Genomic DNA, 25,938 nt, shown 5'->3' on the forward strand with positions numbered 1-25,938 from the left:
AAAGGACTGAGTGAATGAGAAAGCAAGATAAACAGATATTGTAGCTTTATTGGGTTTTTTGGAGGTCGAATCTTCAATACAGAAAGACCAATCTCATCTTCAGAGCACTAAAAATACCCATGATCAGATAAAAGATCCTACATGAATTTTAAAAAATAAAATCTGGATAACCATTTTCCTATGCTAGTCTCAGTAACAAAAATTAATTGCATTTGGATTAATTATGGGGTGGTGCACATTTGTGCATTTATTAGCTAATTTAATTGTGTGTCATTTATGGTCAAACTGTGTTTTCCTATAGTAAGATTTCATAGCAAGTATTAGGTTTATTATTAAAATTGTCTGTGATATGGTAATCTGTTTAAAATGCTTTGATTTTTCTAAATTTAAAATGTGAATAGTAATATTTTTATTTTATATGATGGATCGGTATCTTGTCCACCAGCTCTTTCCTCATGATCATTCAGTATTAATACAATACTATGTCATTTAGAATAAAAAAGTTTTAAAAAACATTTATCTTTTATTTCCTTATAAAAATCTTTTCTCCCTCATTTCAAGTTTTCCTGTATTTACTGTTGATTCACAGATGAAAGAATTAGATTGAAGGAGGGGTTTAAAAATAATTCTAATTTTGGATACCCTAGAAAGAAACTAAATATCTACTATTTATTCTCACTGTGAATTAACACTAATAGAAATTGCCATCTTCTACATAGTGTTAATAGTTTGGGAGTTGTGAGTTAAATCTTAATCACAAATGTATCTATGAGTATACCCAGACATGCGCATGTTTCCAGGATTTTGAAAGAGTACAGTCTAGGAAGTCAGGCGGCTACAATTAACATGCTCTGGACAATTGATTTTCTTCAAATTTGTCTCCCTACTTGTAATAAAATGGAGGATTGAATTATATGTGTGGCTTCTAAAGTCAGTTACAACTCTGAAGTCCTATGATATTAGGTTTTTTTATCACTGCTGCTGCTAAGTCGCTTTAGTCGTGTCCGACTCTGTGCGACCGCATAGGCAGCAGCCCAGCAGGCTCCCCCATCCCTGGGATTCTCCAGACAAGAACACTGGAGTGGGCTGCCATTTCCTTCTCCAATGCATGAAAGTGAAAAGTGAAAGTGAAGTCACTCAGTTGTGTCCGACTTTTAGCGACCCCATGGACTGCAGCCCACCAGTCTCCTCTATCCGTGGGATTTTATCACTACCTCAAGTTTATTCAGAAGATTTCTTTTTTTTTTTAGTTTTTACCGGCATGGGTGTGAATAAGAATTTTTTTTTTACTTTAAGGAAACAATATCCATTTTCATATTCATAACTAACTGTTTAATAGGATATTGGTGGAGAGATATGAAGGCATATATTAAGCAATATTGCATGTGGCATAGAATAGCTTTTTAATCGTGGCTCTAAATATTCATTTTTCTTAGTTACAGTGATAAAACCATATTTTCTTTATTAAAATATATTATTTTGGAATTATACCCTTGGGTTTGAATTTGGCAATGATGATTTTCATGGTTGACCTTAAGAGTAAAGGATCAGCAACTGTATTTTTTTTTAGGAAAAGGTAAATAAGAATATATGAAACAGTTTATAATCAGAGAAGTACTATAAATTTTTAATATTATTAATTATAGGGTTACTACTAATAATTACTATTTAATAAGTGCTAGCCACTAAATGTATGAGCTGTATATTTAATAACTCATTTAATCCTCCCTACAATCCCCTTTGAGCAATGTTTTATTGTTTCCATTTTGCAGATAATTAAATTGAGTTTAGAAAGGTTATGGACCTTACTTATCTATGAATTCATATGAAAGGATTACATTGTTAATGGCAAGTACTGTACAAATGAACATTATTAATATTGATAATTATGAGTTAGGTGCAATCTTAATAACAATTTTTAAGTTAGTACACATATCATATTAAGAATTCACTTTTTAACTACCAAAAATAGTATTTTACTACTGGAAATATATTTCAAAAGGTAAATATAAGGGACATCCTATTCATTACACAAATATAATTCTACTGTTATAATAAATGATACAAAAAACTGGAAATGTTTGCTACTCCTGTTGATGTCTTGAATACTCACCATTATTTCTGGGATATTATTACTTGTGTTTGTGGAAATTTCTCCAGCAAGAATATTCTTAGATTATAAACTTTCAGGTGCTACACATCTTCCTAGAATTCCCATTAACATTAACTGTTGTCATGTTTTAACAGCAAAAGACCCAAAACTATATCCATAGATGAAAATATGGAACCAAGTCCTACAGGAGACTTTTATCCCTCTCCGAATTCACCAGCTGCTGGAAGTCGAACATGGCACGAAAGAGATCAAGGTGAGTAATAAGGAGTCGCCTCTAGGGACAGTGGAGGGAAATGTCAGCTCCTTCCATAAGTTTCATTTAGTCAAAATTTCATAATTGAATCAATATGGATTATATTTCTTCACGAAATGATTGCAGTACAATTTTTTTTAAGGTCATGTACTGATCAAATCGGAGAAGGCAATGGCAACCCTCTCCAGTACTCTTGCCTGGAAATTCCCTTGGACGGAGGAGCCTGGTAGGCTGCAGTTCATGGGGTTGCGAAAAGTCAGACACGACTGAGCTTTCTCTTTCATGCATTGGAGAAGGAAATGGTGACCCACTCCAGTGTTCTTGCCTGGAGAATCCCCAGGATGGGGGAGCCTGGTGGGCTGCCGTCTACGGGGTCGCACAGAGTCGGACATGACTGAAGCGACTTAGCAGCAGCAGCAACTGATCAAATGTTATTGAAGTTACAAAATTCCCATATATTTATGTGTTTATTAAAATTGAACTTTTTTTTTTTTAGACAGAATAATCTTTTAGAAACCTCAATATGTATGTGACTGATGATGGTCTGGCCATATTAGTTGGTTGGATTATAGCAGGAGCATAAATTCTAATTCAGTCAGATCAGTTTGTTCCTCTTAATGGGGAATTTTAAGGTGGAGCCAAACTTTAAGCAGTTCTCAGGTGCCAGTTACTGAAAGTTCTCATTTAAAAGAAACCATGCTTTCTTTTGGAAGTAGGTACAATGTGAACAATAAATAAAAGTGTGATATTAGACACTTGGTGTCTGAGTCAATCTAGTTATTTCTTCTAGATGAAACTATAACCTAACTCTAGGGCAGCTCTAGGAAAAAATATAAATTTCAAAATAGGTATTCTTTGACTCTCTAAATTCATACTTTGCTCTTTTTCTCTCTTAAAGTCTACTGGGTTAAATATATTTCATCAGATATACTCATGCCTTTTTGCCATGGTTAGAGGGAGATTATTAAACATGGACACAAAGATTGGCTGACAGTCTTTGTTGGTATGTGTGCAAAAATGACTTATAGAGCAGAACAAAGTGTATTTGAAAGTTGTCTTTAAAATTCTCCATTTAATTAAAAATGTAAAAAAAAAAAAAAGCTCATTATCAGTGGTTTTCAGTCCATAACTTGGGCGAGTGTATCTGAGGGTTGAGGAGTTGCATGTCCAGTAATCTCAGGAAACCAAATAGTCCTGAAGCTTAGCAGTTAAAGCCAAAATTCAGGATTCCCTTTCTGCTGCTCCATGTTTTTCTACTGAGTGCCATAGGATTTAAAGAATGGTGAAATAGTCTTCATGGAGGAATTGACATTGAGTCGGGTGGAGTCGGGTGGGTCTCCTTTAGCATGCTGAGATTTTAACCTGTAAAGCAGGGGGCAGGGTGGATGAAGACAGTAACAGAGTCAAGCACTGAGGTGGGGAAGTAAGTTTCCGAATGGCCGTGTGTGTGCCCTGTGGCTGGAGGCTGTTTGTGTGAGTGGAAATAATGGGAGGTCATTTTAAGAAAGGATTTGAAAATCAGCTGAAGAGTTTGGGCTCTGAGATCCTACCCTACCTCCCCAATCTATTCTGTAGACAGAACCATCTTTTAAAACATAACGTCGTATCACTCCCCTGCTTCAGTTACGTCCTGCTTCTCCTCGGAGAGAATCAGGATTCCCTCACACGATTCACAGATCTTTCTGTGAATCTGGCCTCTGACCACTGCTCCAGTCTCAGCAGGGGCTGTCTGCTTCCTTCTCGTGCTTGAGCCGACTGCTTTGTTTAGATTTGGAAGTGTAACACCCAAGACCTTCATATACGCCATGCCCTCTGGAACACTCCTCTTCTGACTTCACCTGGCAAATTCTTGGTCATTTTTCATGTCCCAGCCTAAATTGAGGGATTTCATTCTGAAACCTCCTGACACCTGGTATTGTTCCCTCTCTGTACTCATAGTATGTCGTTCCGTATTTGCTTATGGGATTAATTGTCTGAGTCTGTCTGCATTGTGAGGACAGAGACTTTATCTGTTTTGGCTACTGTGTATTCAGAACCTAGGAACCATGTGCAACACTTGGGGCTCAGCAGAGGCAAATAGATATTTGCTGGCTACGTGAACCACTGATAGGTGAAACACCAGTCTCATTAGCGAAGGCCAGAAATAACAGGGCCTTCATCAGACTTGCAAAGAAAAGCAAAACCCTCAACCCTTTATATTTTATTGCTTGTTTTACTGACGTTGTCAGCTTTTTCTAAACAAAGCCATATTTTCCTCGTCAGAAAATTGTTCTGGAAAAGATTCTAATGGTAATAGCAATAACGTTGTGAATGTGTGGCAATGGATGTGTTGTGCAGAAGTGTAGGTGTTCTTTATTATAGAGAGTGTCACCCTGTAAGAGTTGATTCCTCTTTCAGCCTGTTGAATAAAGCCAATTTCAAATCATATTGTAAAACATTTTGAAAAGTAGAAGAGAAACTGTCATTCTTTCTCTTTGTAAAATCATTGTATTGTCTTGGTGATTTTCTTTTATCAAGATGACTAGAATTATTGGAGAAGTCTGTAAAGGCATATTATATTAAGAGTAAGAAAGAATGATTAATTTTCACACATGCTTAAAAAAAATGTGTGTCACTTTGATTCTGAGACCCTGAAGATTTTGTAATGTGCACAATAAGCCACTGTGGGAAGAAGACTTCAACTATAATGAAAACATGAGGGCAGGACAGTACTATCTTTATAAATTTCCTAAACCAAATGCAGTCCTTTTGTTCGGTGAAAATTGCTTTCTTCAGATTTGCAAAATAAAATGCCTCATGGTTGTACTTGTCCATCTTCACAAGTTCTTTAGTCACACTTGCCTGTCGTCTTGAAGGGAGTATTCTAAAGGGCATATTGAGTACCACTTGATATTGTAATGGCTTTAGTACATGTCTGAAAACCCCTGCACTAATTGGTATTCAGTGACTACTTACTGGTCGCTTAAAATATACTTGTGTTTACAATTGGCAGAAATGTTCAAAATTTACTGTGAATTATTTCCTGCATCTGCCTTATTCTGTTCATGTCAATTTTGCACTAAAATCTACACTTGCCATAGTCCTTAAAACCGAGTGAACTATGGACAGTATGTGTCATTCCACCTTTCCTTATAATCTGAACCACAAACCTAAACCTTTCAGATTTATTCCAAGTAGATAAAAATAAAGGATATTGTGTAACTAAATGATTATCCTAATTTCATTTTAAAAAATTAGGTAAAAGTTTAAAAGATCTAAATTCATGCAATGAGAAATGCTCCTGTAATTTTAAAAATTTAATGCAAAAAGTGTTTTTATTTTAGCATATTACATAGTTATATTTTTTGTCTTCCAGAATGCAAAAAAGTTACATTTCATAAAATCATTGTAATTTTTAGTTTTGTAGAATATAGAACATTTTAAAACTGAACAGTGCTTAATAGTGTTAAACATTTTGTAGGAATCTTTATAATTTGCTTAATTTTCTTCTGAGAAATAGTGCAGAAATTAAATTTGCTAGCATCTGTATTATATAATATTTATGTTTTAGCTTTGTATTCTTTTATATATAAAGGAAGAAAAAAGAAAACTGGGGCAGTAACAAAGGGATGTACAGCTGCTATTACATTGTTTTCCTAGATTCTAGAATACTTTTTTCTTGCTTGGTCTCTGTTTTGAATTTCCTAGTCTTAAATTGCGTGACTGCTTTTACTGCTATTGACAAATTAGTTTCTTGGATACTGCTTTCCATCATTTTAGATTTTAATAGTTAAATTAATTGAACTGGGTCAGCTTATCAATTTGCTTGTTGAAAGTTTCTTTTATTATTCTAATAGTTAACCTCACAAAATATTCCATCTGAGAACTTGTCTACCTGAAATTTCTTCCACCTGAGCCAACTCATAGACTAAATTCCTTGTTGATATAATTCGCTTGAAATCATTAAACTAGTCCTTTGTAACTTATGATGTAATAGGAAAAATAGAGATAGGTCTGAGTTTTTCCTCTAATTTAAGTTGCTTTCTTGGGACTCAAGCTTGTAGTATTTTCAAGGCCAGAAATTTAACAAACTAAAAATTTTACCTAAGATTACTAGTTGTTCAAATACTTATCAGACTGAGAAGCTGTTAAATTTTCCATTTATAAAGCCCAGCTGTATATTACAAATACTTTTACTATATCACTAAATGTCTATTAAATAGTGTTTTAGGAGTTTTATATTCAGGCTTAGATAAATCAGCGATTATTAGAATGGCAGAAGCAGATAAATACTTTTTTATTATTTATGAAAAATATGCTTCACAGAGAATAATGTAAATCAGATTATGAAGAATCTGTCTGCATGACCATCTTACTTTTGAGCATTATGAGAAATAAATCTTATACAAAAATCAATAAATTGGTATATTAGCAAAAACTAGCACTACTTAGAGGTGTGTTGGTATGTGATCACAATTTTAAGAGCAGTTTAAAAATTTATACTGGACTCTCAAAACAGTCTTTAGGAGTAGTGTTCCGCTTATTGTAGGTACTAGAAAAAAACACTGTTTAAAAAAGTTATAGTTCTGTCATACAAATAAGTCTCTTCAGCTAGGTTTTTTGAAGTTGTAATATATTTCCAAACCCTAGAGATTTATTTGTGATAAATTTGCAAAGGTTCTGTTTAGTAATAGAGTCTTATATGTTGTGCTCAATTTCAATTTGCACTTTATAGAGTTCTATAAGGATATGGTATTAAATATCTAATGAATTAAGCCAATGGCCTCAAGGGAACACTTGGGGCTAAAGAGTAATAATGCCAGCTTAGTATCATGCATTTAATCAAGTACAGGAAATAAATAACAGTCAGTAGAATGTGGTGACACCAAGAGAACCAGAATCAGAGACTAGCCTTTCATAATTCAAGTTTGCTGCTGCTACTGCTAAGTCACGTCAGTTGTGTCCGACTCTGTGCGACCCCATAGACAGCAGCCCAGCAGGCAAAGCGTGTTAATAGATGAGCTAGATATGAGAGCATTCAACTAAGATTGGAAAATTTTATTTATACAAAACTTTAAACTTTCTTATTCATAAATCATTTTGTAGAATATTTAACATGCTACTGTCTGCTATGAATATGAATATCTCTGAGTGGATATTGATAGTATATGTTTATTAAGTTTCTGACCTTAGAACCCTTTTTCCCACCACCTAAGAATCTATAGGGAGAATCCATCATATATTCAAACTTTAAAAAACAACCCTAGCCCAAACTACAGTCTGACAAATGATAAACTCTCAAGGTTTTTCTAACTGTAGAAGTAGGTGAATGAGCAGCTTTCACAAATAGTTGAATAACTACTAACATTCAGTGATGTCCTAGAAAAATGCAAGGAAACAGCTTAGTAATCTCCTGAATGTTTAAGTTTGCTTTAGGGGCTAGATAGAACAGCAACAATTCCTTATATCCCTAGAGTTTGTATCACAAGGATTAAATATGAAATGTTCAAATATCAGATTTTGAATTAAAATCAAAGATACAAGTGATCTTGAAGGATACAAATGATCTTGAGGGATACATGTTTAAGCACAATTTTAATTTTTTTTTTTTGGTTCAGTTTATTATTAAAAAAAAAATCAAGAACTTACAGTTCTTACAGAACTTGCAGTGAATCTCCATATATCATCCTGTTATCAGAGGGCAAACCCTGTTGATGCCTTCGTCACAGTCTTTTTCATTTTCTTCAACCACATGGCTATAGATGAAAAATCAGATTATGAATATCTTTCAAACAGAAAGGAAAACAGTACATTGTTGGTGAGGCTTTCATCAGAATCCTTATCCTGACTACTATAACAGATATGTGTGCTCTTTTCATGTGTTTTGGATGGAACACAACCTGTGTACATGTTAGAAGAGACAATACTGCTTATAAGTGGGAAGTGATACTCAACTTCTGTTCTCTGGAGCCTTAATAATTTGAAAATACAGCATTTTGCAGAAAAACCACCATGGATAATTGGTTTGAAAAAAATGACTTGCTGTGTGTGATGCTGTGCTTCTAGATTGGGGGAACACAGCCTAAATTAGGGGAGTGGAAAACCCATGGGACACAGTGTGCTTCATTATCACAGAGTGCCCTAAAAAGTTTCTTGAAATGGAAAAAGGTTTTATTTCAAATCCATTATGCACTGATTTCCTATTAAAGTTTATTTTGAAGTAGCTTGGAAACCCAGTTTCTTTGGTTATTATGATACCAATATCATATACAATAGGAAGTTGATTTTTCAGACATAAGAACACATATTATTAGAAGCCTTAGTGAAAGTCACTCAATCCTGTCCAACTCTTTGTGACTCCATAGACTGTATCAGTTCAGTTCAGTTCAGTTACTCAGTTGTGTCCATGATTTTGAGACCCCATGGACTATAGCACTCTAGGGCTCCCTGTCCATCACCAACTCCAGGAGCTTACCCACTGAATCAGTGATGCCATCCAACCATCTCATCTTTTGTCGTCCCTTTCTCCTCCTGCCTTCAATCTTTCCCACCATCAGGGTCTTTTCAAATGTGTCAGTACTTTGCATCAGATGGCCAAAGTATTGGAGTTGCAGCTTCAGCATCAGTCCTTCCAACGAATATTCAGGACTCATTTCCTTTAGGATTGGCTGGTTTGATCTCCTTTAGTCCAAGAGAGGCTCAAGAGTCTTCTACAGCACCACAGTTCAAAAGCATCAATTCTTTGCTGCTCAGCTTTCTTTCTAGTCCAACTCTCACATCCATACGTGACTACTGGAAAAACCATAGCTTTGACTAGATGGACCTTTGTTGGCAAAGTAATGTCTCTGTTTTTGAATATGCTATCTAGGTTGGTCATAACTTTCCTTCTCAGGAGCAAGCGTCTTTTAATTTCATGGTTGCAGTCACCATCTGCAGTTATTTTGGAGCCCAAAATAATAAAGTCTGACACTCTTTCCATTGTTTCTCCATCTATTTGCCATGAAGTGATGGGACCGGATGCCATGATCTTCGTTTTCTGAATGTTGAGCTTTAAGCCAACTCTTTCACTCTCCTCTTTCACTTTCATCAAGAGGCTTTTTAGTTCTTCACTTTCTGCCATAAGGGTGGTGTCATCTGCATATCTGAGGTGATTGATATTTCTCCCGGCAATCTTGATTCCAGCCTGTGCTTCATCCAGCCCAATGTTTCTCATGATGTGCTCTGCATATAAGTTAAATAAGCAGGGTGACAATATACAGCCTTGACGTACTCCTTTCCCGATTTGGAACCAGTCTGTTGCTCCATGTCCAGTTCTAACTGTTGCTTCCTGACCTGCATACAGATTTCTCAGGAGGCAAGTCAGATGGTCCAGTATTCCCATCTCTTTCAGAATTTTCCTCAGTTTTTTGTGATCCACACAGTCAAAGGCTTTGGCATATTCAATAAAGCAGAAATAGATGTTTTTCTGGAACTCTCTTGCTTTTTCTGTGATTCAGTGGATGTTGGCAATTTGAGCCCTGATTCCTCTGCCTTTTGTAAATCCTGCTTGAACATCTGGAAGTTCACAGTTCATGTATTGTTGAAGCCTGGCTTGGAGAATTTTGAGCATTTCTTTGCTAGCGTGTGAGATGAGTACAATTGGGCAGTAGTTGGCTTGTTCTTTGGCATTGCCTTTCTTTGGGATTGTAATGAAAACTGAGCTTTTCCAGTCCTATGGCCACTGCTGAGTTTTCCAAATTTGGTGGCATATTGAGTGCAGCACTTTCACAGCATCATCTTTTAGGATTTGAAACAGCTTAACTGGAATTCCATCCCCTCCACTAGCTTTGTTCATAGTGATGCTTTCTAAGGCCCACTTGACTTTGCATTCCAAGATGTCTGACTCTAGGTTAGTGATCACACCGTCGTGGTTATCTGGGTCATTAAGATCTTTTTTGTATAGTTCTTCTCTGTATTCTTGCCACCTCTTCTTAATGTCTTCTGCTTCCATTAGGTCCATACCATTTCTGTCCTTTATTGAGCCCATCTTTGTATGAAATGTTCCCTTGGTATCTCTAATTTTCTGAAGAGATCTTTGGTCTTTCCAATTCTATTGTTTTTCTCTATTTCTTTGCATTGATTACTGAGGAAGGCTTTCTTATCTCTCCTTGCTATTCTTTGAAACTCTTCATTCAAATGGGTATAATTTCCTTTTCTCCTATACAGTCCATGGAATTCTCCAGACCAGAATACTGGAGTGGGTAGACTTTCCCTTCTCCAGGGGATCTTCCCAACCCATGGATCAAACTCGAGTCTCCCGCATTGCAGGATGATTCTTTACCTTCAAACTCCTTATTTCACAGGTAGGCAACCCAGGCTTCCTGGGTGGCTCAGTGGTAAAGAATCCGCCTGCCAGTGCAGGAGACACAGGTTCAATCCCTGGATCAGGAAGATTCCTTGGAGAAGGAAATGGTAACCCATACCAGTATTCTTGCCTGGGAAGTCCCGTGGACAGAGGAGCCTGGTGGGCTACTGGAGTCATGAAGAATCAGACACAGCTTAGTGACTGAGCACAAACTTCCCATTTAAGTATGAGAGGCTGTCTCATTTAGAGTGTCTAGATATTAAGACCAGAGCCTTAGTCTTCTTTTTCAAAGGCTAAGTTTTTTTGTTTTTTTTTTTCTGTTATCCTGCCACCCACCAAGGAATCGATATAACTTACTTATGTAGGGAGAAATGGACTAGGAGAATCTGAATGTTGCTTAACGTGTCGGCAGTTGAACAGTTCTTGTAGGGAGCTTCATGGAAGGTTCTGTTAAACCTTATAGAACTAGAATAAAAGTAGAGATGAATTTATGAGGTTTTAGGTTCTAGAAGAATTGTCAAAACAATTTTGAGATGGTAAAATTTATATCTTATTTTTTTAAAAAACCTCTTGCACTTACACTGTGTGCCATGATAAAGTTTCTGAACTAGGAAAAAAAAGGAGATATGAGTGCTTTCAATGGATAAATGTGGAGGAGAGCTGATTTGAATATTTAAGCATGCTATTTAAAGTTTTAAAAAAACTTTTTGTTATAGAGAATGTAAAAAGCAGAATGTTAAAGTGAACTTCCATGTACCATTTTTCAGCTTTAACTGTCATCAATATTTTGCCCATCTTGTTTCATTTAGTATCTCCTAGGTTTTTTTTTAGTATCTTCAAGTAAATCCCAGACTTTGTGTCATTTTACTTGTGAATACTTAAGTTTCTAATAGACAGTGAATTTTGTTTTTAATATAACCCCCATATCATTATTAACTTAACAAATACAACAATAATTCCTTAATATGTACTGTATAACTCATGTGTGAATTCCCCAGAATATCTTATAGGTTGTTTGTTTAAATGAAGATCCAAAACAGTCCATGTACCATACTTGTACTTTCAACCAGTCTTTAACCTATAATTGTTCTGTTAACTATTTTTATATTTATTCCCTTTTATATATCATTTATTTATTGAAGAAACCACATAAATTTAATTTTTCTGTTCAACAAATACATGTAAATGAGGAAAACCAGACCCTTCTGCCATTTGTGACTACCATTTATTGAGAGCACTTACTCCCTTTCAGGATTGAGCTAAGGCTTTAGATATATTTTTATTTTCAACCCTCTTTAGAAACAAACGTTTTTTTCCCACAGCTTGTTAAGCCCATTAGTGGTTGAGAAATCTGACATAGAAACACAGATCATAAATAGCAGAGGTAGAACGGACCCTTGTCTCTTTAGTTACTGAATCCATACTCATTATTACTATATATGCTGCCTTCCAAAGAAGTCAGTCATGCTCTGTTCATGGTTTTGCAAACTGGTTACCAAACCTATATGACAGTTTTTCTTTTCCTTACACAAATGAAATTTCATTACAAACACACATGATGACAGAAGAATAAACTTCAGGGATTCATGAATACAGTCCTTGGGCTGAGCTCAGCATCTCTTTTCCTTCTGATAATAAGATATTGTTAATAAATAATCCAAAAGTCTAGAATGGCTTTAGTAGAGGTGTGTGATAGGCATTCAGTTTGAAATGAGCTAGGTGTGTCAAAATTTAAGAATTACATTTAATTGACCAGGAAATTGTAAATAGTGGTATAGCCTTAGACAAATCACTGAATGTCAGTAAACTGAGTTTTTTCATCTGTGTGATGGCAAAGTTGGATACTAAGGTAACACTGTGTTCTAATGTTCTGGATTTTAAATTAATTGAAGTCAGAGATTTTATAGATCTTTAATACTTGAGTCTTTAAGCTTTCATTAACCTGAATCTTTTTTAAAATTCTGAAGGTTTTCAATTTCCTAAATTAGTTTTTAGATGTTTGTTTTAAATACTCTCATTGAATAACATGATAATTGGCTCTGTAGGTGCTTGGAGGCATCATATGTTTTGCCTTATACCTGAGGAATGTGCAGTTCTTACAGATACATGCCTTGTCCTGCACCATTCTGGTACAACAGATGATTGAGAGAGACTGAGCTATTATAACAGAACCTTGTTATGGGATCAGTGTCTCCTACTTTGAAAATAAATGACTCAGCCAGACGGCAACATTTATTTTCTCTAAATGACTAGGGATGTAGCAATAGGAGACCATTATCCTGTGACAATATTCTGTTTCATTGACATTATCTCACAAATGTAATTGGTCCATTACTAAATAGAGGTTTTGTTTCTGATCAATTTCACGTGCTTTCTAAAACCATTAGGATAATAAATTTGCCATCATAGTAATTTCATTGACAGGATGTTCTTTTTTTCTTCATTTACATTTGTTAAAGGAAAAATATAGATTTAGATTGAACTTAAACACTACAATTTATAACAGTTTTGACTACTTTTCCCTGAAGAGAAATGGAATATTTTGCAGAGTAATCGTATTTACATTGAACTGCCAAAGTGACGACTTTATAATTTTCATGATTTTTTTTGTCTTCTATAGTAAACCACATCAAATCATAATTGTTCCTAAGCAATTAGTTTACTACCTCAGGTTAATGATTTTATTTGAAATAAGTTCCAAATCATTTCTAGGACTTTCCTGTAAATCCACTAGAGTAACACATCAGTAAAATCAACCCTAACAATTACCAGTGTGTATAATAACACCATTAGTAACAACCTAAACCTTGAGATGTCTTACAGCGTAAATGTTTCTAAATGCATGGCTTTTCCCCAAATGTTCTCTAAAAAGTCATCTGTAATCTTGTTAAATTAGAACTCTTCCAGTATCTCTCTGACTTTTACAGTTAAGGTTACGGTATTGATTTTATTTTATAGTCCATGGCCCTCAGATGCTTAACACTAATAAGCCTCTATAGCCAAGCAGTTCTCCCCAGAGGCATGGTGAATAACAGCTATTTACCTATGCCAATATTTAATAAGCATCTAAAATATACTCCAAATCTTCCGTAATTGTTTGGTGTTTTTCCTCCTTGAAAATTAGATTTTCTGGCATTACTCAAGACACTTTATCCTTGTCTGTCTGTTAAAATGAAATTGCTTAATGGACAAAAGTATTTTGAAGTGCTTTTAAAAATGAAGTTTTCACTTACTCAGTATTCACTCTTTTAGCATTGTTCCTTATTATTCAAGACTCTTTCTTTATGTATCAGAAAGGTGTTTGTGAGCTTCAAAGGGGTTTGAGCTTTAACTTGGCATTGGATGTGGGTGAAGCTTGGAGACGTTTTTTTTTACTAGAGTTGTGATAAACAGAGACTTGTAGAAACATGCTGCTTACAGGCTTGGGTTGGAATATACTATATAGAGAGACTTAAATTATCACAAAAGTTTTCAGACTGCTCAAGGATACAGTATTATACTCAAGTGTAGTTAAGTTTATATAACTCAAATATTATAAAGTAAGAATTTTCATATATTTAACATGAAGACTACCATATTTTCTGTTTTCTCCTTTGAAAAAGAACATATTTCTTTAAAAAAGAAAAGATTGACAAATCTAATTGAAGATGATATATATCTTATCTCCTCTTAATGTAGCTTGCTGATTTTCCAAAGTTATTTTAGAGTATGGCAAATATATATATATACATATATATGTGTATATATATATATGGAGATACTTAACATGGCAGTTAATTGTTTTTTGAATCATCTGGCATCATCATCAAACTACTGTAGGGAGATTAAGTCCCTAGGTTTTGTCATAACATTCAGAGCTTTTGTTAACTTGGATTTGTGGGAAGGACTTTTTCATATTTGCCACAGAATCACAAAATTTTACATTTAGAAGAGTCCTTAGAAAGAGATATTCAGATATTTCTTTTCACTTGCATTCTCAAATTCATTAGTTTGCCTTTAGTCAACTAGATTGCAAATGTTATATTGAAGCATTTGATTTTGTATTTTTGCAGCATCTAATACCTAAGACCAATGAGGCATTTCCTTCTTAAAGTGTAGTGTTTGACACACTATCAATATCTGATATTGTTCACCCATGAGAACTATTTAAAATATTCTATGGAGCTACAGACAGTATTTTTCTCCAAATATGTATTTTACCATGTTTTATTATAAAAGGAAAAATTATTTGTGGGAGATTTGAAAACCAAACTGTCAATTATAAACAAGAAAATAAAAATTACCTATAATTCTATCATGTATAGATAACTCATGTTAATATTTGGACATATGCCAGTCTATTTTGTATATAAATATTTTTATGGATATCCTATATATTTTATTTCAAGTAATTTTTTTGCACTAAATTGGGCTTATATATGCTGTTTTGTAAATTGTTTTCTTTTTTTTTTTTGTCTTTTATTTATAATATAATAGCATGTTACCATGTCATTCAGGCTTCCCCAGTGGCTCAGCAGTAGAGAATCCAGTTCCAGTGCAGGAGACTCAGGAGACCTTGGTTCAGTCTGGGTTGGGAAGATCCCCTGGAGGAGGGCATGGCAAGCCACTCCAGTATTCTCTCCTGGAGAATGCCATGGACTGAGGAGCCTGGAGGGCTCCACAAAAAGTCAAACATGACTGAAGCAACTGAGCATGTGCTCACGCCATGTCATTCAATTTCCACTTCATAATGACCACAGTGTATGTTACCCTTTGGCTATACTATACAGTTTTAAAGGTCTACTTTGCCATGAATATTTAGATAGTTTCCAAATTTTTATATAATTAATAAAGATACAGTAAAAATCATTGCATACAAATCTTTGTACTTAAGTTTCATCATTTTGTTCCTGTCTAGCTCTCTTCTGTGGCCCTGTACCTAGTACACTGCCTGGCATTAAGTCACCAAATATAATAGATAGATGCTCAATGAATTGTACTCTTACTGTAGAATTCCTGAGTTAAATATTATGTCCATTTCTAAGGCTTTTGATAAATACTGGCACAGAGTCTGGAAAGATCTTATCAACTTACATTCTCACTAGCAGTGCCTGAGTGGTTTGTTTAATTCCACTGTCCTACCCATACTATTTAGACAGAGCACAGGGCTCTATGAGCAATTTTGAAGCATGTCCTCTGACATGTATTTAAAGAACAGTGAATCAATGCCTTATGAGTCTACTCATGCACCTCTTTTTTTCTCATTTATCTTTCATTTAAGCCATTGGGCATCCAATTACATCTTTTCTTCCTGGGACCCAGGAGAGCCCCCATCCCATTTCTTTGTGGGGGAAACAGGGAAATGTAGAGGGCACCTAGTGGAATGTACACAACTTTCAAGTAAAGACACCTAAGTATTCTCTCTCCTTTCTTGTCCTGCAGGCATGCCCCCTCTGGGTACTTCCCCACATCTTTACATTATCTACAGGGAAAATAGGAAAGTAAGGGTCAGTGTGGTTCCCCCTAGGGAAATAATAGAAATAAATACATCAGAGCTCTGGGCTTGGTAACTTCAGTGTTTTACATAACGTTTTTTCAGTTATAAGTAACCTCTCCTCTAAACTTTCCTCTCTTCCCCATGATTTACCCCCAGGCAGAAACGGAGAAAGAGAAACCTTGGTCTCTTTTAGAGCTTAGTTGGCAGAGTCATCTTTCCTACGTTCTCCCTGTCCTCTGGGCACAGGGCCCAGGCTGTTTCCTTGTCTTGGGACTGACTCTAGATTTATGGCCTGAAGTAAAAGTATCAGATTTCCAGCTCCTGAACTCGTCCCACACACCAGATTTAGTGGCCTCTCATTTATTATCTCATGTATTATAAATAGCGTTATTATTTTATACAGATGGGTCATTTCTTTTTCATGTTGTCACCCAGCTTTCACCTCACCATTTTAATGGAAAGCAGGAATTCCCCAGTTTAGCTCACATTCATATTTCACTCCATCTTGTGTTGTTTGACAGACTCTCAGTGTTGAACGTGTTGACCACCTTTGCCTTCATCCAACAAAGAGTTCGATCTCTGAAGAGATTTTCTATATCCAGAGTTTGTGTAAATTTTTAAAGCTTCTTAAAACTCTAAAAAGTGTAAAACCTGTAAAAAAAATAAATAAATAAAGGAACCTGGGAAACTATGAGAGGTATTAAGTTAGGAAGACTTGTCAGTATAATACAATTTTATCAAATCCCAGTCGCTGGACTCCCTAAGCTCAGTTTTCCCACAAATGTACTTTTCTTCTTTGATCTGTGTCATGCTTATTCCAAAGGGCCAAAGTTTCATTGCACCTTGAGCTTTCCTTTGCAAAAGGAAAAAAAAGGAATACTGTAACATCTGCTCAGAAACTTGATGATGTGTAAAATACAGACATTTTTAACAATGATTATAGCTATTTAAGCACCTAGTAATAAAATATACCTTAATATTAAATATTGGAAAATAACAGATGTTAGCAAAAGGTGATTTGTATCTAGAGGATTCTTTTAGACTTGTTTACAAGTGTAGCAGATAAATGAGAAAGACAACTTACTAAGATGTAAAAGGACTGGAATTTTAAAAGATTTTGAGGCAATTTGCTTCTTTGTTAATTAAATGAAATAGGTTTTTCTAAATCATAGGAATGGCACAGTTAATATATTTTAATTTAGTGTTATGCTATGCTTGAAAAGAACAGCTTCATAGGCACTTAAGAATTTGTGTGTGATCTTACACAATTGACTTCAAATAGTTGTAAACCTGTAAACCGTGTCATACAGAGAAGAAGAATAGGATTTTTTTTTTAAAAAAGAAAATGATACGGTTTCTTGTAGGTGATAAAAATTGGATTTGTAACATTCATCTACTGAAGCATATGGGAAAAGATAACATATTGCTCTCCTGTATGTGAAGGAGCAGGTGTCCCAGATGGGCACGTGTTAAGGTGGCTTTTTGAGCTTGCCCTAGATCACTAGTTGACTTCAGTGAAGTTCTGCTAACAGGTGGCTAACTGATTGGAGTGCCATGTGACATTTATCCCGGGAGCGACTTGGATGACAGGCTGCTACAGACTGAGGAAGGGGTCTTTGCTTTGATGAAGAAATTGCCAAAACTCATGTCTCATTAGTGTTTCCTAAGGTTCTTTGGAAGTGAACAACAGTTTAATTAAGGGCTGACGTAAACACGTTTCTGCACACTCTCCCTGCAGCATTTTATCACATTAGAATTGATCAAAATTGTTGCCTTGGGCTGACTTGAACAGATATACATCTGGGGCGCCATTTGTGCAAGCTGCCGACGAGTCAAGTACATACGCTGTGTTTCACAGCAACGCTCTTCCTTTGTAGATGAAATTACCTTGTTGGGAAATGAGTTGATCTAGCTGCTTTATTTGCTTATACCTTTATCTCTTTGAAGTGATACTGTGAAATGAATGACACATCAGGGTTTAGGATGTATGTATGTCAGAGTGCCAACAATATTATAGTATGGCTAGTAAAATTTATGTGATAACATGCTTTTGCAAAATATTTATTTAAAGGTATGCTTAAGTCTAAATGAACCAACTTAGAGAAGTATTCTCCGTGAACCTTTCCTTACATGGCAGCCTTTTATTATGTATTTAACTACACAATTGGTTTCTAAAGCCATAGCTAATTGTCCAATTATAAATGTAACCATGGGTGTGGACACTGAAGATGAACACCATCAATGTGAACCTCCTTTAAAAAGCAACAGACTCCTAGCTTTTTGCCATTTAGAAGAATCCTTTCTATGACCCAATATTATCACACTTGCAATTGTTTAATAGATTTTTATAGTTGATGTCTGTCTTCTGTGCTGAGCTGTGTCATCAGCACAAGAAACAAGTGGTCTTGTTTAACATCTTGCTCTTTTCTTACACTTCTTAGAAGCTCATTGACTTATTTGGTTCTTTCTGTTCATTTTACATTCAGTTCTTTCTCATCTGGCGGTGTCTGTCCCCTCATGATACATTTTAAGACTGACTGTGTTTATTTCACTCATCCTACACTACTGGTTATCACTCGACCAGATAGCTTCTTTCATGTGCAAGAGATTCTAAAATAAACTGCCTAGACGCAATGTCTGCTCTACCTCTTCTTCCTTCTTTTAATTCTAGATTTAAAAAATTCTTTTTGTGAGTAGCATGATCTTCTATCCTCCACGTTTTTTGTGCCCTTGATAAAATCATCTTCTATACGTAGTAAGACATTAGTCAACTTTTTACAAAATGTACATGTGTGCGTGTATGTATATATATACACACACAGATGCATACAGATTCATGTTATGGATGTAACAAGTACAAAATCATAATATAATAACAACAAAATAATAATGAAATAATGATGAAGTAATATAGTTCAATTCAGTCGCTCAGTCGTGTCCAACTCTTTGCGACCCCATGAATCGCAGCACGCCCAGCCTCCCTATTCATCACCATCTCCCGGAGTTCACCCATACTCATGTCCATCGAGTCCGTGATGCCATCCAGCCATCTCATCCTCGGTCGTCCCCTTCTCCTCCTGCCCCCAATCCCTCCCAGCATCAGAGTCTTTTCCAATGAGTCAACTCTTTGCATGAGGTGGCCAAAGTACTGGAGTTTCAGCTTTAGCATCGTTCCTTCCAAAGAAATCCCAGGGTTGATCTCCTTCAGAATGGACTGATTGGATCTCCTTGCAGTCCAAGGGACTCTCAAGAGTCTTCTCCAACACCACAGTTCAAAAGCATCAATTCTTTGGTGCTCAGCCTTCTTCATAGTCCAACTCTCACATCCATACGTGACCACAGGAAAAACCATAGCCTTGACTAGATGGACCTTAGTCGGCAAAGTAATGTCTGTGCTTTTGAATATGCTATCTAGGTTGGTCATAACTTTCCTTCCAAGGAGTAAGTGTCTTTTAATTTCATGGCTGCAGTCACCATCTGCAGTGATTTTGGAGCCCAGAAAAATAAAGTCTGACACTGTTTCCACTCTTTCCCCATCTATTTCCCATGAAGTGATGGGACCAGATGCCATGATCTTCGTTTCCTGAATGTTGAGCTTTAAGTCAATTTTTTCACTCTCCTCTTTCACTTTCATCAAGAGGCTTTTTAGTTCCTCTTCACTTTCTGCCATAAGGGTGGTGTCATCTGCATATCTGAGGTTATTGATATTTCTCCCGGCAATCTTGATTCCAGCTTGTGTTTCTTCCAGTCCAGCAGTTCTCATGATGTACTCTGCATAGAAGTTTTCCTATTTGGAACCAGTCTGTTGTTCCATGTCCAGTTCTAACTGTTGCTTCCTGGCCTGCATACAGGTTTCTCAAGAGGCAGGCCAGGTGGTCTGGTATTCCCATCTCTTTCAGAATTTTCCACAGTTTATTGTGATCCATGCAGTCAAAGTCTTTGGCATAGTCAATAAAGCAGAAATAGATGTTTTTCTGGAACTCTCTTGCTTTTTTGATGATCCAGCGGATGTTGGCAATTTGATCTCTGGTTCCTCTGCCTTTTCTAAAACCAGCTTGAACATCAGGAAGTTCACGGTTCACGTATTGCTGAAGCCTGGCTTAGAGAATTTTGAACATTTCTTAACTAGCATGTGAGATGAGTACAATTGTGCAGTAGTTTGAGCATTCTTTGGTATTGCCTTTCTTTGGAATTGGAATGAAAACTGACCTTTTCCGGTCCTGTGGCCACTGCTGAGTTTTCCAAATTTGCTGGCATATTGAGTGCAGCACTTTCACAGCATCATCTTTCAGGATTTGAAATAGCTCAAATGGAATTCCATCACCTCCATGAGCCCTGTTCGTAGTGATGCTTTCTAAGGCCCACTTGACTTCACTTTCCAAGACGTCTGGCTGTAGATTAGTGATCACATCATCATGATTATCTGGATCGTGAAGATCTTTTTTGTACAGTTCTTCTGTGTATTCTTGCCACCTCTTCTTAATATCTTCTGCTTCTGTTAGTTCCATACCATTTGTGTCCTTTATCGAGCCCATCTTTGCATGAAATGTTCCCTTGGTATCTCTGATTTTCTTGAAGAGATCTCTAGTCTTTCCCATTCTGTTGTTTTCCTCTGTTTCTTTGCATTGATTGCTGAAGAAGGCTTTCTTGTCTATTCTTGCTATTCTTTGGAAATCTGCATTCAGATGCTTATACCTTTCCTTTTCTCCTTTGATTTTCACCTCTCTTCTTTTCACAGCTATTTGTAAGGCCTCCCCAGACAGCCATTTTGCTTTCTTGCATTTCTTTTCCATGGGGATGGTCTTGATCCCTGTCTCCTGTACAATTGTCACAAACCTCATTCCATAGTTCATCAGGCACTCTATCTATCAGATCTAGGCCCTTAAATCTATTTCTCTCTTCCACTGTATAATCATAAGGGATTTGATTTAGGTCATACCTGAATGGTCTAGCGCTTTTCCCTACTTTCTTCAATTTAAGTCTGAATTTGGCAATAAGGAGTTCATGATCTGAGCCACAGTCAGCTCCTGGTCTTGTTTTTGTTGACTGTATAGAGCTTCTCCAGTTTTGGCTGCATAGAATATAATCAACCTGATTTCGGTGTTGACCATCTGGTGATGTCCATGTGTAGAGTCTTCTCTTGTGTTGTTGGAAGAGGGTGTTTGCTATGACCAGTGCATTTAAGAAACAATCAAAAGATCATTAAGGAAGTCTAGACCTCCAAAGTTTTTTAGGAGGGATTACTTAAAAAGAAAATAAGTCAGTTTGGTTCAGTGGATAAAATATTGTTCTGTAAATGGAATAAGAAGACAGAACGACCTAATTTTCTAGCCTGAGGAACCATCACATGCTAGGAAAGGCGCTGAGTTAGAAATACATCCCCCGTGGCCTTTTTCATTCCCAAGACACCATAAACAAATTAGACTAGCTAAAGTTTAATAGAATGATAAGGAAATATTTATGTAAAAATGTGGTACCATGCTAGATCTTAAAATGAAGAAGATACCATTTGAAGAAGATGATTCCAGCTATTCTTTTTATGCTGAACCACAATGAGGAATATTTAAAAAAGGAGTATAGAAAGGAAATTCTTGTTTAACCCAATTCAAATCAAATGGGCCATGTTGTAGAAGAGAAAAAAATAGAGTTTTGGAAAGTTTTTGCGTCTGAAATCAATTTATTTGTATATTGCTGCTTTCCAGGTCACATTTAAATTTCTTTGTCTGCTTTCAAGCCTTCATAGTCCTTTGCTTCCCTTGCATCTGCCACCAGCAGCTCCGGCCTCCTTCTCATCAGAAGAAAAACCAGAAAAACCTTTTTCATCATCTTGCTCTCTCTTCAACTTCTTATTTTCATGTATTATTTAATGTATGCATTAATATGTATGTATTATTATTCAACTTATTACATATTTATATATTATTAAGTTTTATTATTATTCAGCTTATTTTCAACATAATCTTTTTATGTATGATTCTTCCTGCTTGAGGGACATTAGATTGTGAAAAACTTGACATTTGTTTTTCTCCACAGAAAGGACCATCTTTCCTATGTATCTATTCCTCAATCTTTTTTTTTTTTTTCTGTAGAATATGAGAGCACTAAACATAGAAATGATATCATTTTTCAGTTTGGCATGAAGTCTGTTGGACTGCAGACATTAAAATAAAATTAAAATAATCTGAGTTTGATTCATGCTTAAAATGTAATAGCTAGTGACTCTATCTTTACTTCTTCCAGATAATTGACCTTTATTTTTATTCTCTCTTCAGGCCAGAGAGGTTTTTTTCTCCTTTGTGAAAGTGGAGGGGGCCCCATTTTTGTCACCTTAAGTATAGTGCATTCTACATCCTGTACACCAATATATTTTTATTGACTCAGTTCAGTTCAGTTAAGTTGCTCAGTCGTGTCTGACTCTGCAACCCCATGAATTGCAGCACACCAGGCCTCCCTGTCCATCACCAACTCCCGGAGTTCATCCAAACTCATGTCCATCGAGTCGGTGAGTCGTCCCCTGCTCCTCCTGCCCCCAGTCCCTCCCAGCATCAGAGTCTTTTCCAATAAGTCAACTCTTCGCATGAGGTGGCCAAAGTATTGGAGTTTCAGTTTTAGCATCAGTCCTTCCAATGAACACCCAGGACTGGTCTCCTTTAGGATGGACAGGTTGGATCTCCTTGCGGTCCAAGGGACTCTCAAGAGTCTTCTCCAACACCACAGTTCAAAAGCATCAATTCTTCGGTGCTCAGCTTTCTTCACAGTCCAATTCTTATATCCATACTTGACCACTGGAAAAACTATAGCCTTGACTAGATGGACCTTTGTTGGCAAAGTAATGTCTCTGCTTTTCAATATGCTATCTAGGTTGGTCATAACTTTCCTTCCAAGGGGTAAGCATCTTTTAATTTCATGGCTGCAGTCACCATCTGCAGTGATTTTGGAGCCCCCCCAAAATAAAGTCTGACACTGTTCTACTGTTTCCCCACCTATTTCCCATGAAGTGATGGGACTGGATGCCATGATCTTCGTTTTCTGAATGTTGAGCTTTAAGCCAACTTTTTCACTTTCCTCTTTCACTTTCATTAAGAGGCTTTTTAGTTCCTCTTCACTTTCTGCCATAAGGCTGGTGTCATCTGCATATCTGAGGTTACTGATATTTCTCCCGGCAATCTTGATTCCAGCTTGTGTTTCTTCCAGTCCAGCAGTTCTCATGATGTACTCTGCATAGAAGTTAAATAAGCAGGGTGACAATATACAGCCTTGATGTACTCCTTTTCCTATTTGGAACCAGTCTGTTGTTCCATGTCCAGTTCTAACTGTTGCATCCTGACCTGCATACAGATTTCTCAAGAGGCAGGTCAGGTGGTCTGGTATTCCCATCTCTTTCAGAATTTTCCACAGTTTATTGTGATCCATGCAGTCAAAGGCTTTGGCATAGTCAATAAAGCAGAAATAGATGTTTTTCTGGAACTCTCTTGCTTTTTTGATGATCCAGCGGATGTTGGCAATTTGATCTCTGGTTCCTCTGCCTTTTCTAAAACCAGCTTGAACATCTGGAAGTTCACGGTTCACATATTGCTGAAGCCTGGCTTGGAGAATTTTGAGCAATACTTTGCTAGCATGTGAGATGATTAATGAGCCCAGTTGATTTCATAGTGGCAAAACAAAGGCAGTTAAGTCTATTTTCTAATACTACCAGTCTTTATCTGTTTCTAAAATAAAAAAATTGTTTCAGTAGAGACAGTGGGCCTTCACATTCTTATTTTTGCTTAAGGTAATTTTGTTGTTTAGAAAATATGGCAGTTTGTGGTCCCTTTTACAATTTGACGAGTGAATTTTATTATTTCTGTAGTGCTGGCGTCTATAGTTCCTCTGTGTGTTTTGATCATGAAGGTATCATTATTCAGTATATGCCTAAAGAAAACTAGAAAAATAAACAGATCTATAATAATTACCCAGTAAAGCAAGTGTATCATTTTGACTAAGAAATTGCAAAGGCTTCATTTCTCAAAAATTACATAATCACCTATATTGTTGAACTTATCTGTACAAACAGCTCTGATTTATGGGCCCTTTATGAAAAGAAGCTCACATAAATTCACATGGGTTTAATGAAAATCCTGAAATAGTTATGGTAGTTGCAATAGCCTTGGTTGATCTTCTCCAGAAATGACATAACCAGAATGACATTCATATTTTGCTTCCCAAACTATGGTCATATTTAACTGCTTTTAAATGATGTACAGTATATGGTTTATTGCTTGTAGTATGGAGTCTTTAGAAACTCATTTACTCAGGTTAATTTTATTCAAAATATATATTGAAGTACAATGTAAACTGTCAATAGAAACTTATGTTTCTTTTTCTAAGAGCTAATTTTAAATTAAAAATTTGGAATGGAAACTTATTACATCACCCATCAAGTGAGGGATGGAAAAAGCAGTTCTTTCTACCTCTAATAATCTGTATATTTGTGATTAACTTACAGCAGGCCAGAACATATATTTGTGGTGTTGCCTTTCAAAATCACATAGCTCTTAAGTGAAATCAACTAATATTTTTGGCATTTTTCAAGGTAATTTAGCTGAAATGAACTTCCTTTGTCTATTTTTTAAATAGTTTTAAAATTTCTCCCTTTTTGGTAACACTATTAATTTTGTGATTTCTTTAGTGAAATGTGTTTTTCCTTTTTGAGAGAGAGTGTAAGGAAATGGTACACTGACTCATCAAAGTTCTCATAGGTTGGTGACAACCAGTTAGTCACAAATTGTAGCTTAAGGCTACAAATACTCCTGTCATTTTTTCATAGACTGTGATGTCTGCTATGGTTACAGTAGCATATCTATTCTTTACATGCCAGTGAACTGAAAGCATATATTTAATTTTATCAGATGCTTTTCCCAGAATTTAGGTAATTTTTTAAATGGTAAAACAATGATAACTAGTTTCTTGTGTCAATAGCACCATGAATTTTTTTCTCATGTCAAAAAGTTACTAATTAAAAATGCAACTTGTAAATATATTTTATGTGTGATAAAGTCGGGGTTTTTTGAAATAAAATTTTCTCTTTTTTTAGAGATACAAACTGAAATATTTATAGGTGGAATTATATGATGCCTGAGATTTGATTCAAAGTAATACAGGAGGGCAAGTATAGATGGGATAAAGATGAAATAATTCAATTGTCGAAGAAGCTGGGTGATGAGTGCCAGAGAAGAATTACTCTTCTGTCTACCTGGTGTATATTTAAAGTTTTTGATAATGGAAATCTAAACTTATTAGCTCATATGATTTTTGGAATATTTTACTCTATATTTATAAACTCTATAAAAATCAACATTACTTAAGATGTTGAGAAAAAGGGTACACATCCTTGCCAACCGGCGTTTCCTCCTGAATCCCCCATTCGAACTAGCTGCATGGTGCAACCTCACAGTCACCCAAGACAATGACCTTCTACACTAGTTATTCATTGAATTGGGTCAGTTCTGTTGAAGTATCTATTATTACATTAGCTCTGTCTGTACTGTTCTTCCAAGTCTCAATATTTTGGCAGTATAAAATATTTGTGGGATGAATGAATGAAGCAAGCCGTGAATACTTCTGTCACAGCACCTTTTACATTGTTTTATGATTCCTTCTTAACTTGTCTATATTCCCTCTCTAGGTATCCAGTTGTACAGAGGCTGAAGCCAAATCTAGGTCACATCATGTCCCCAGCAACTAGCACAGTGTTAGCCTATATTAGACCTTCAGTAAATATCTATGGGATGACT

The 25,938-nt window shown here is 35.9% G+C and overlaps 1 protein-coding gene across 7 annotated transcripts in view; it reads left to right on the forward strand.

Moving 5' to 3' along the window:
• NFIB (nuclear factor I B) overlaps nucleotides 1–25,938 on the forward strand; it is a 484,350-nt gene that overhangs the window by 415,496 nt on the left and 42,916 nt on the right. For all 7 annotated transcript variants that reach the window (XM_068973907.1, XM_068973908.1, XM_068973912.1 and 4 more), the window contains exon 6: nucleotides 2,248–2,366. In XM_068973907.1, coding sequence (XP_068830008.1) covers nucleotides 2,248–2,366 — 119 coding nt within the window. The remainder of the gene's footprint in view (nucleotides 1–2,247; nucleotides 2,367–25,938) is intronic.

This window comes from Capricornis sumatraensis, chromosome 6, assembly GCF_032405125.1.
Source record: "Capricornis sumatraensis isolate serow.1 chromosome 6, serow.2, whole genome shotgun sequence".
Classification (NCBI taxonomy): Eukaryota; Metazoa; Chordata; class Mammalia; order Artiodactyla; family Bovidae; genus Capricornis; species Capricornis sumatraensis.